General features: G+C 47.8%; 4 protein-coding genes across 4 annotated transcripts; 2 read left to right on the top strand and 2 right to left on the bottom strand.

Moving 5' to 3' along the window:
• Positions 1 to 246: 246 nt before the first annotated feature.
• Positions 247 to 486, bottom strand: N7529_007081 (uncharacterized protein; the record flags this gene model as incomplete). The annotated part of the gene is made up of 1 exon (XM_057242608.1): positions 247 to 486. One exon carries the CDS (start codon positions 484 to 486, stop codon positions 247 to 249), a length of 240 nt encoding a protein of 79 aa, XP_057097967.1.
• A 228-nt stretch (positions 487 to 714) lies between these two features.
• On the top strand, positions 715 to 2,908 carry N7529_007080 (uncharacterized protein; the record flags this gene model as incomplete). Its single annotated transcript, XM_057242607.1, has 6 exons — positions 715 to 840; positions 889 to 1,083; positions 1,135 to 1,188; positions 1,236 to 1,383; positions 1,444 to 2,548; positions 2,599 to 2,908. 6 exons carry the CDS (start codon positions 715 to 717, stop codon positions 2,906 to 2,908), a joined length of 1,938 nt encoding a protein of 645 aa, XP_057097966.1.
• A 285-nt stretch (positions 2,909 to 3,193) lies between these two features.
• N7529_007079 (uncharacterized protein) lies at positions 3,194 to 4,346 on the bottom strand (the record flags this gene model as incomplete). The annotated part of the gene is made up of 2 exons (XM_057242606.1): positions 3,194 to 3,564; positions 3,617 to 4,346. The coding sequence occupies 2 exons, from the start codon at positions 4,344 to 4,346 to the stop codon at positions 3,194 to 3,196; spliced, it is 1,101 nt and encodes a 366-aa protein (XP_057097965.1).
• Positions 4,347 to 4,645: 299 nt separating this feature from the next.
• On the top strand, positions 4,646 to 7,940 carry N7529_007078 (DUF3723 domain-containing protein; the record flags this gene model as incomplete). Its single annotated transcript, XM_057242605.1, has 3 exons — positions 4,646 to 5,063; positions 5,114 to 5,412; positions 5,472 to 7,940. The coding sequence occupies 3 exons, from the start codon at positions 4,646 to 4,648 to the stop codon at positions 7,938 to 7,940; spliced, it is 3,186 nt and encodes a 1,061-aa protein (XP_057097964.1).
• Between the last annotated feature and the right edge of the window lie 3,793 nt (positions 7,941 to 11,733).

Raw genomic sequence — 11,733 nt, 5'->3', positions numbered from 1 at the left:
TTCCTCTTTTGATTGTGTTCCGTTTTTTGGTCGTGTTCCTTTTTGACCGTGTTCTGTTTCAGCCACTGAGGTAGTGCCAGCTGATTAGCCACATGTTTTGATTCCGACGCGACCACACCAGAGCCTGAGTTTGTAGACGGACGGGATACGGAAGGAGATTGACTTACCTTCAGTTGGAATATAAATAAATCTCCTAATATGCTTCAAGATCGTACAGCGAAGAGGTGCCGCGAGGGCGAGATTATCTTAAGTGCGAGCGGGGCAAACACCGGTGGGTTCATTGCCCATGCTTCCGTCATTTCTCGGAGTCTCCCACTCTTCACCCTCAACTTCCTCTTGGGTGAAAAATTTCTGCTCGCTCTGAGAAATATCGTGAGCTGGTTTTCTGGGCGCATGCATCGTGAGTCTTTCTTGCAGCGACCCGGCGCTTGCACCCTTGTTCTTCTTTGCGGACCACGATTGCGTCGATTTCAACGATTTCATCATGGTTATTTTAGGCACCCTGCTTTTTTGGAGGGTTGGTCGCCCCCGAAGCTCTTATAAGTCCTGTTCACCACCTCTTGCTTCCCTCTTGTTTTAATAGGTCAGGCTGGCATTCTCTTCTCAGCTGCCAAACAGCATCCTCTCCTCCTGTTTCTACGTTCATTAGCAACAACTCGCCCTCATTTCCTCATCTGTAATAATTGGTTGCTATTTTGGGCTCTCAAACCGTCAATGAAGTTTCTCCACGTCGGTCTCAAGGTAAATGCTCGTCCTTTACTCAATAACTTCTCTCACATCTCTCTCAAGGATTCTTACCCGAAATGCGGTCAAGAGTGGTCTGAAGATGACTCCTCCGATGTAAGTGAATCTCAGATCGCTTGTGAATGGTACTTATCCAAGAAATAGCTAGTGAACCGTTTAGGCAAAAACCTGGAAAAGGTCGGACAATTACATAAGAGGCAGATGGCGGAAGTGTTGGAGCGCGCTAAATGGGCAGGCTTTACCCGATGGCACATGCTGACTGCCCTCGATGGGTCGTCTTATTCGTCAACATTTCGAAATGATTGCCACACCTCATTTAATGTCATGGTCCAGTTCGAGGTGAGCACTCTCTCCCTAGGCACTCGCAGGAGCTGGTAGCTGACGTATCAGGAACGCGATGGGGCAGTGCACCCTCACATTTTGGATAGGAAACAACTTTCCGCTGTGAGTTACCCTCTACAGTGACTATACTTTGTTCTAACTTTCGGTAGTTTGTTCGGCGCTTCGGGGCTGATTTGGAACAGCTTCGGAAGTTGACGAGGCCTCAGATGCTCACAGTGGCTATCGGACTCGAGTCAGCTGGATTTGTGGATGGTTTTCTGGTATCAGAAGCCATCCAAGATAGTTTTGTATCATCAGGTAAGACTAACTTCGATCCCTATCTTTCTCACCTTATCTAATTGTTCACCGTCTACGAAGAGAACTGTTCCACTGATGCCTTTCAACCCGCTCCATTTCTTCCACCTCAGCCTCCTACCAGCCCTTGTCCGATACCTGACGCATCATCATTGTGCGCTGATTCTTCATCGTGGAGAGATTATTTGAATTCACCGGAGAACACCGACATTGGCCTTGCGGACTGCTCATTCTCCACCACCGATACTCCCTCCGAAAGTGCGTCTCCCATGAGCGAACTAATTCTTGCCTGTCCCGCAAACACATTTACACCTGGTGATGAGGCACCATCTTATTCGACGCCTCTTATTTCCTGTCTGAATAAAGATGAAAGCAAGGTCCCCAGTTCGGAGCGAGACACCGCGATAGCGTCGCCCACACCTTTCTTCACGTCTGGTGTCGATAGAGGACTTTCATGCTATCTAACGCCGCCTTTTTGTGGATTTGAAGAACTCGGTGTGAGGCAGGAACCTATTTCTTTAGCCGGACGGCTCTCGGCTATCCAAGCAGAAAGCATGAACGAGCTTGTCAGCACCCGAGGAGACCATCCAGTCGCTCCAATGACGCTTGGTTCTGCAGAGCAAACTTTGAAATATCTACTGCGTTCTTGCGATGCCACGCTCGATGAAAATCGAGCCCAGGGAGTTCTCGACGCCAGTGCTCATTCTCTCCTCGCGGAAGATCTCGGTCAAATACTACATCCCCTATTTGACCATTGGAATTCTCATAAGTCACTTGAGTTGCCGGCGCTAGGACTTCCGTTGCAATGGAGAGGCATATATGCAGCTGCGGACTACCTTCGAATACTTGATGATGACGAGAACTCACCTTATTTGAACCCCATCGCAAAACGTATTGGGCAGGTATTACTATACTTCAATTACGAGGAGCTTTGCAGACACCCGAACAAACACCCTTCCTGTTCCTCATCAAAGGCCAATACAACTCAAGTGTTGAATAGCATCCTTGCTGCTTATCAGGACGATCCTCGTTACTCAAAATCGATGCAGTGCCGGCGCGATAGGGTGGCAGGCTATCATGTACGCCACGGCAGATGGTGGTGGAGGCTTGCAAGTACTCTAGGAGTCGGCATACTCTTGCTGGGCAATACTTCTTTGGTTAACAGCATGTATGTATCCTTTTGTTTCATCGCATGACTCGGCTGACCTTTGTCAATAGGCGCAGCAAGTCGTTCACTAATTCTCAGATAAAGGCTTTCGTCGCTTTCTCTCAAAAGACACGTTCGGGGACTGTGCGTACATTCAAAGCGTCGGAATCTATGGTAAAATCTCTTATGTTTGGACAAGTGACAGACGATCTTCATAAATTTCTCTTCAATAATGATGTCGGTCTTCTCCGGCCCGAGGAATTGGCGCGCATTCAGAATGAGGACGAACAAGCATTAAAGGTTCAACTCTCCCAGGACTCTTGGGAAGCGGTAGACGCAGAAAATGACGCAATGCGCAAAATGACAGATTTTCTCAGCTAGAACTCCGACAGTGTAGTACTAATGGGACTAGGGACTCCTGGTGTCGTGAAACTTTACCAAATGAAGGCTTATTCGTTGATAGCCCCGCATGTTCTATTGTAGCCGGGTAATTTGTCAGTACTTGATATTTTGTCCTGCTGTCATACACTTGAAAATCAATTTGTTTTTAAAGCTTGATTATAGTGTGAGATAAACGCTTTGTCCGAATGTCCTCTTCCGTTTCAACTGTTTCCAAAGACCTAAGACTGTGCACCCTGCCCCCATTCTTTGCGCTGGATTTTCATTTCAATTCGGCGTGTACGAGTAGAACGTACGGGCGGATATCAGAGCAAACCAAGCAAGGCCGATAAGGTCGCCGAGACACCATTGAGTTTCTGTCAAAAACGGTTCCTGAAAAGCAGTAAGTAATTGCAGAGCGAGGCTACTGGGCAGGCCACAAACATTTCTTAGTTCTTCGAATGAGCTGGCCGAGGTAATCGCGAAAAGAAATTCTATAGCAGCCGGGCAAGCTTGCCAGCGCTCAAGATCATCAATCCCGACTGCCCCGTCGTCCTTGACGTATTTTTGCATCAATTCCATCATGATTCTCGATGCAGGTACAAGATCCTTCGCCAGAGTGTGGTCTGTCTGCCGGGGAATGCAGCAGTCAATCCGCGCTATTCATTCCGTCAGGTAACAGTCCCAAAAATGTTCACGCATTCAGCTTACCAATCTTGACCTCCCCACTAAGGCTCATGAGAATACTGGAACAATCCAAAGCAGTATGACGGAAGCCCTGGGTTACCAAATGAGCCAGTCCTTCCAGAAACTGCACTCTGTCAACGATTCGGTCGATTTGTTCAAAGACATCTGAGGCACCAACCTGGGACATAATAGCAGCCAGCTGTTGCTGGTCTGGGAAAGCCTTGCAGGCAACAATATGATCCAGTGACAGCGGGTCAAATTCGCTTAGAGTGTACAAGGAATCTGAGGTGCAAAAACATTCCCAGACGGAAGCAACATTCTTATGGTTTGTCGAACGGAGAATTTTGAGGATTTTGTCACGGTCCATTTTTGAGAATGGACGGATTGCTCGTGCAGCACACCCATCGGAAGCTTGGACACATACGATGACTGTTCCAGCTAGATCACATTCGTAGTATTTCTTGTAAGTGTCCCAAGGAGACTCATTCCGTACATTAAAATCCGAGTCAGAACGGCTGTTTGCTTGAAGAGCCAAGGCTCGTGATGTATCTCTGATAACCTTGCCGCAAAGCTCTTGGGGTGAGGATGAAGGGGGTTTAGTTGCGTGTGGGTGGGAACTGGGAACGTGATTGCTATACTTCGATTCCGGGTTGGAGATTTGCAATACTCCTTCATTTTCAGGTGGAAGCTGCGGTAGCAGTGCAACCTTAGAAGGCTGGACTCTTGTGGCTCGCTTGTCAGCGTTCGACTTCATGATGAAGCTTCTCATAGTGCAATCTAGGTAGAAAAGTGAAGAAAGATAGTTTTGCAAAGCACTACTTATCGTGCTCTTTCAATGGCTCCCGGAGTGATGTACTGCGGGTCACTGAGGGTCACTGCGGGTCACTGAGGGTCACTGAGGGTCACTGAGGGTCACTGAGGGCCCTGCAGGGGTGTGGCAACAAAAAAGTACCACGACAGGCAGATTAGCTGGACTTGGTCGAACAAGTATAGATGAAGCTCAATCCCGAGTTACGCTGTGAGATCCTATTATCTCCCATTGCTTATCGTGCAATGAGCCGCGCTCTGTTTACTGAAGAAGAGGTGCAACTGGCACGTGAGCGGCGACTGAAATATATTGGAACTGCGAAAGTCAGCATTACCCACATCAAATTTGATCCTCCTTTGCCTCGGGATCTAGATTCAAAAACTTTGGATCGACTTCGTAGGGTTTTCCGCCAGAATCGTTGTCGCCGCCTGGATGTTGACAATCATGTTCCTGCTATCGTATCGCCGCATGATCTCGCCGATGCGTTGAGGAAGGCAAACTTATCACAGCAATCACTATTGACGACGGATGCTCGTCAGCTACCCAGAATTAGTTTTCTGGAAGGGCAGCTTCTTGGACTTCATGGTCGTCACCGCGTCCAGGCCGCAGCTGAGGTGCTACCTCCCGCTGATCGTTGGTGGACGGTGGATCTTTACTCAGATGGTGACTGTGTCGAGAAAAGATGGCTAATCATGTGCTGACAGTCATGGTAGACATTGGCGCACAGCTCAGAACTTCCTTGGTGGAGGAATACGCAAATGAAAGAAAGCCGACGGACGGTGAAATCTATCGCAAGATTCGACAATACGAGGGTGATTACGATGAGACCTTTAGAGAGCGATGGTTTGTACGTCTATCGCGCAACAACCAGGAGCGTTTGAATCAACTGGATAACAAGAAAAATCGCCGTGTTCGAGGTGCCTTTGACAGGCTACTCACGATACCTGGGCTTTGGCCGGGTGGGATGAGGATCAGTGTAGTTCACAGACTGATAGCCTCCGGCTGTGTTGAAGTGAGTTTCCAAAAACTGGCTTCTTCCACCGTACTAATCGAAAGCTTTGTCCATCGTAGGAGTCTATAAATTATTTGCATCATATCTGGGATTTCTGGTCCTCCTTGGTTGCTTCGGACCACGCTTCACTCAAGAAGATCGACCAGAATACTGTGGAGCTCCTGCAGCTGTTGGCACCCGGTAAATCACGGACGGATGGGAACACAGCCTGTGGAATGATCCTGAGCGGCCAAGCATTTGCTGAGTTCAGCGACGAAGAGCGACGGATCATATGGTCCCGAGTACAGAATTATGATGGCCTTATCCCGTCTTTGTATACCTTTTTCGAAGACTTCAAGTACCTGGAGGCCTGTGCCCACTGTATCAAGCGGCTCTGTGGTCCGATCAATATGTCGATCTGGAGAACGATGAGTTCAATATTCATTCCACCCTCAGAAGAGGGAACCGCGACTCCAGGGGCCGCGGATTCCCTCATCCAGACTTCCGAATCTACTTTCCGACGCCAGCCGGCAACTGATATGGAACGCCTCGAGACAGGATATTTACAAATATGGCTTTATGCAATGAGGCACTATACGCTGATGCCCCCGGACCCAAAGAGTGATGACGAGTTGTTGGCAAAATCAACTCGTGCCAAGCCCGATGAGAGAGCGATTTACGAGATGGCTGAACTGGCCCACCAGCTTGGCTTTCAATCCACTGAAATCGATGCACTGATCAAGAGTTCACCCGATCATCAGATCGCACGATCAGCTCTCCTACAAGCCCGAAAGCCCAACCGGTATCGATACGATGATCAGGATTTTGATCTTTTGGTCAATCAGATCGTGAGCTGCTTCGCCAAGGCAGTTCCCGACCGACCAGAGCAGCCTCAGGGCCTTCTGGCGGATAGCGCAATGAAGCTAAAGTCTCGTTCTGGGGAGCCACAAACACGGACCCACAAGCAAGATGGACCCTTGCTGTTCTTGGACCCTTTGCACGCTGATGTTGAGGTTGGCGACAATATCACCAGCTTTTTCGTCCGTCGTTGTGTATATTTTGCATTTTTTGGAAAGTCTGCACGGATTGCGACTAGCACTTTCAACCAAGCTGAGGACACTTACCCAGGCCAAGGATTAGGGGATATGCCTCCTTCGCCAATGTTCGTCGAAGAGGATGACACTTACCCAGGCCAAGGAATGGGGGATATGCCTCCTTCGCCAATGTTCGTTGAAGAGGATGACCCCCTTGTTACTCATACCCCTGCACCAGACTCTCATCCTCAGGAGGCACAGGAGAAACCACAGGAGCAGACGGCTGAAGTTGCTTTAGAACAACGAGGTAGTGAGAGCCAGCGGCCATTGCGGACAGACCGGAAAGAAGATGCCAGGCGTCGACGAAGGCGAAATCTTCAAATACGCCAACCTGTCTTGGGCCCGGCGGAGGATATGGACCAAGAACCAACGGAATCGGAACTTCCAAATATGGAAAATCAAGACGAGGTTATACTAGACCGAATCAGTTTGCTTGAAGAGAATTCTATGTCAGTCAGGCCTCAAAGCCAGCCGGAGCCAGTCGAACCAGTGATGGTTATCACGCAATCTTCCCATGTCTCTGCTGTGCTGGATGCTGAAGATAGCAGGAGTGACTGCACAAGAGTCTCTTTGGACGCAATTCCGCTCGTCGAGGACAAGGAAGAGCAAACAATAGTCGAAGAAGCTGATAAAAACGACGCTCCTGATGAACAGACATGGGTCGATGGTAAGGTACGGCGAGTTTATCCAGAGTCAGAGGCAAACCATTTCCCACAAGTCAATTTAGATGAATTCCTTGCCGGCTTGAGGAGAGCTCAGGAAGAACAGGAACAATTGGAACAGAGGTTGGAAAATGAGCGGCTGAACGAAGAGTTTGGCTTACCAGGGCAGCCACCTGACGAGGAGACTTCTCGACTAGAAAACAGACAGGATCCATCATCGTCGAGCTCTGAAAATCGACCGCAGGAGTCTGTGACTGGGGAAGCCTTCGATCTTGCAGCTGCTTCAGAGACCATCACCGATGAGACACCAGCAGAACATGTTCGGTCAGGATCGCTGGACCCCGTTGTAGATCTTCCACCCCTTCCGCAAGTTGTTGAAAATCTGCGTGCCCATACACCCCGCGCGGCCAATCATATGCCACTAAGGATGGCCGAAGAGCAGGTCCCTCAAAATTACATTGAGATCCAGGTCTGGTCCCTTGAACGAGGAGAGTGGAGGCGGTCTGACCGTCTCCACATAGATCCCTCTAATCCATCGTTGATGGAACGAGTGGCGCAGAAGTATTTATGGAAAAATTACTCACTGTACGATAAGGATTTACACAACTTAAGGCCGGCCCAATGCTACCGCGCAGCGACTGCTGATGGTAGCAACGCCTTGTTTGTGGTGGCCGAGCACGAGGAAAAGAAGCTGGCGACCGAAGGTCGACTTGTAAAGGAGAAGAACCTTCTATGGATGGCATCTCGCGTACTAGACCGGGTAGAAGATGGAAGGGATCCTAGGCGCTCATGAGATACATCTTAGGCCACGTGAATACCTATGTGGCTTGAAACAAGAGCTTACTACAGATAAGACGTATGGCAGCCCGAGAGAAATCTAATAGGAGCGGTACTTAGATGAGAGACTGCTTTTGTGTCTATGATAAAGCTATGTAGAGTATACTGGAAGTGGTAACATGAAAGGGGGTTGACAACAGATAATTCATAGCTACCTTATTTCAAGATTAGGAGTTGCTTGGAAGGCAGAAAATAAGAGATTTCTCTCAAGAGGATTTGGCTCATAGGAGAATCCTCTTGAGAGGAAATTAGTCACAGTATGGCCTGCTGAAGAGCACAGGGGACACAGAGGGCCACACGTCATATGAACTGGCTCTTCGAACCACTTCTCTTCTAGCCCAATCATTCTAAGCCCAGACCAGTCCTGAGACGGTCTAGAGGTGACCATGGGTTGCGGCCGGCGGTTTAGCCGGACGCTGGTCAGTGATGATTGTATTCATTGGATCATCTACTTGCTGTAGCAGCGGGTCTCTACGGTGGCTTTTATTGGATGTCAGTATCCAGCGCTCTGGGGACGTTAGACAGCAACCCAATAGTGAGCTAGTCTGTGAGTCGGTCTGTGAGCTAGTCTGGGGGGCCACCATAAAGGCCACATTGGCTTATTGAGTTCAACTAGTAATTTCTAGTTCATCCTCGTTGTTTAATGAAGATATACTCCCTCGGTAGAAAGATTTTCATGGTTCAACTCAATTACCAAGTTAAAATCCTCCAATACCTTCTCGCCAGGCACTACGCAATATAGGGAGACCCCAGTGTATTATTCCATGAAGCACCAAATAAGACGGAAATAGAAGGCGTTGCTATGGCTAGGTACAAGCGCAGATCGGGGGGAAAGCAACGCAAAATCTACCGGTGCACCTCCACTTCTGCTGATGTGGTAAAGTATGAGGTGAGAAAGCCCAGTGACCTGAATGCACAGGAGAATTCTCTTCGAGAAGTATCAAGTACAGTACCGTCCTGTCAATACTGGATCTTCGAAACAAAGCTGGTGGTCGACAAAACGGGTACTACTTGGAACTCCATCGAGGCCTGCAGTGGCCTAGTTGCCGGCTATATTTGCTGCCCTTGTGACGCGAGACTTCAAAACCGTTGGCATGCCTCCGCGAGATCTAAGTCGGCGTCCACCGTCCTGACACGCCAAGCGTTATCAGACTTACCCTTTCCTTCATTTTCCGGAAGAGATATGTAGGAATGATAAGAGTTCTGAAACTGGAAAATATCGGCAGACCTACATTAGTAGATGAGTGGCATAGCTAAATGATCACTCAATTCACCAGCCTTAATTTGACGCTGCGAGCTCTCAAAGATGAAATCATAAGATCTAGCAGACGGTGTGTCTATTGAAACCGCAAAAGAAAGGTTATTCTCGATGTGTGCTAACGCCTGAACCGAATAATCAGCCTCAAAGGTTTAAGAGGATTAAACAGAAACACACTGGGCAATTGCTACCCTGGTCAAGAGGAACATTTCAAGGTGGCTGGAAAGCGGAAAGGGAGATTTATGGACAGAAAGTGGTAGAGGCTGATAATTAAATGGATTCATTAACCAGATTTCATAGGCGAGATAGGAAGGGGTGACTCGACGGGGTAATCAACCTGGTCAATTGTTTTCTATGCAAACAATCATATTTTTAATTTATTCAACCGATCTAGCCTCACAATTTGTTTCATTTGGTCATATTAAAATCTCACAGAATTGTGATGGTGTGCAAAACGAGTAACTACAAACAATGTTTACTCCAAACCTCGGCTGAGCAGATTGTTCATTTCGTCGAATCTACACTCCAATCTCCCTGCCACCACTTAATTGCCTGTTTATTACTTAAATCCTCTCAAGTAAAAATAAAGTGTAATAGACTAAACCAGCTCTCCGCGTGTTCTTGCTAAAAAGTATATTTTCTGATTTTCCTACCGCTTTCTTGACCAGAGCAGTAGCTAGCCCGGCTTCTTTTTGTTTATCTTTCTGTATATTCTGTCAATTTGAACCATGTTAACCAGGCAGCTTCGGCACTCTGCTCGTACGGTACATCCTTCCTTGGAATTTACAATGATTGAAATGGCTCCTAAAATAGTAAGCCCCCAGGAATAAAAGTGACTGGTGCAACACGGTCTAGTGTCATTTTGAGGGTGGTCAATTGATCAATCCACTGTGAGAGAATAGCATCGTCTAGCCTTCACAACTCGCTATACTGACCCAAATTTCTCTAACAATTTCTCTTTCAATAGCGAATTCCATACGATTGCCTGAAGCCTAGCATATGACCCCTCGATACATACCAAAAAGCTTCTTATGATGGGCAACACGCCTATGCGAGCACCTCTTCTTGTACAAAACACGTACAGGTCCGCTCGAAATCAATTTCACCACTTTATCCACTTTTGTTCTTCTAAAATCTTGGCCAGACCCGCTTTAGTCTATATCTGGCTTGGACCTTTATGAACCTACCAACATCGATTAACTATATTAACCCTGGTATCGCTAATAATACAGATTGAAAATTCATCAAAGAGAACAAAATAATGAAACTGTTTTCGACCCGTGCTCTACCAGCGGATGAAAGCCTTGATCAAGTCAGCATCGGGAGCAGTAGACCCCTTTTTGTTCTCATAGCTATCTAGAACCCTTCCGGTGTCAACAAGAAACCTGTGGGGCCAGCAAATACGGAAAATTGAATAACATGTCGTGGCGACTTATGTACCCGATCCAGAGTTTCACGCGCCTATGATAAAGGGCTTTGGCCTTAGCAGAACCCTCATGCTTGTTATGGATGGCACGCTCTCAGAAGAGTTCCTGGCGAGACTCGTGTTTCCCACTGGCCGTCTTGGAACCCTGGAGAAACATACCCATATCTCAAGATTAGAACTGGGCGCTGAATGAGCTTGAGGACTCAGCCAGAGCAAAAATAAAAGCCGACTTATTATAATAGCTCATTTTCCGTGGAACTCGTGATAATCTAACTTCTACGGGTATCCAACCAGTATTTATAGCTCATCTTGGAAGTGGTGGTCGATGGAATAGTCCTAACAACAGCCAGTCTTGTAGCAGAAGGCGACATACAGCGCTCCTAGCATCACCAGGCTCGACGCGCGTACACATACCCCAGAACACATGCAATGGGTCCTAGGAGCAACATGACATGTGGAATGAATGTGCAAACCTCTACTAAATGTATACTGTATTGATGCTATTGTTGCTCCTAGGAACAACTAGTTAATGTTGAATGACGGATCGCGGGTGCTTGGGTTGTACCACTACGCCAGCTGGCCAAAAAGGCGCAATGGTTGATCAGCAACCAAATACCCAAGCTACTATATATGCTCGATCTCTGACACGTTGCGTAGAGAATCCTAGAAAGATTACAGACTCCCAGGAACAAATAATAGAGAATTTAGCTTACCTTTATGTTCAGAACGCCTGTTACGGTGCCTGCTAGATAGTCCCTGCTGCATAGATTGTTCTTTTCGACATCACGCAGCCATCTAACTCGCACTATATTTAAAACAAAGTGATAGGCGGTTCAAGGTGCCTGTGATTTGCTCTATGTTCGTCATGAGTCATCTCGACCAATTGAGTACCCTAGGAGCGCCCCATAGATTCTCAAGGGCTGCTGAGCCCTAGGAACTCGTAGATGGGTCCTAGGAGCAAATGATGGGCGGGCCCATCAAGTGCAGCATGCTTGTTTCGGGTCTTGTTTCTCGGGATGCCATTGGGTATCTCTGAGCAGTAGTAGGCTCCAGGAGCGGAGCCAA

The sequence above is a fragment of the Penicillium soppii genome, assembly GCF_028829465.1.
Source record: "Penicillium soppii strain IBT 18220 chromosome Unknown utg000005l, whole genome shotgun sequence".
Taxonomy (NCBI): domain Eukaryota; kingdom Fungi; phylum Ascomycota; class Eurotiomycetes; order Eurotiales; family Aspergillaceae; genus Penicillium; species Penicillium soppii.
This window is presented reverse-complemented; position numbering and strand designations above follow the sequence as displayed.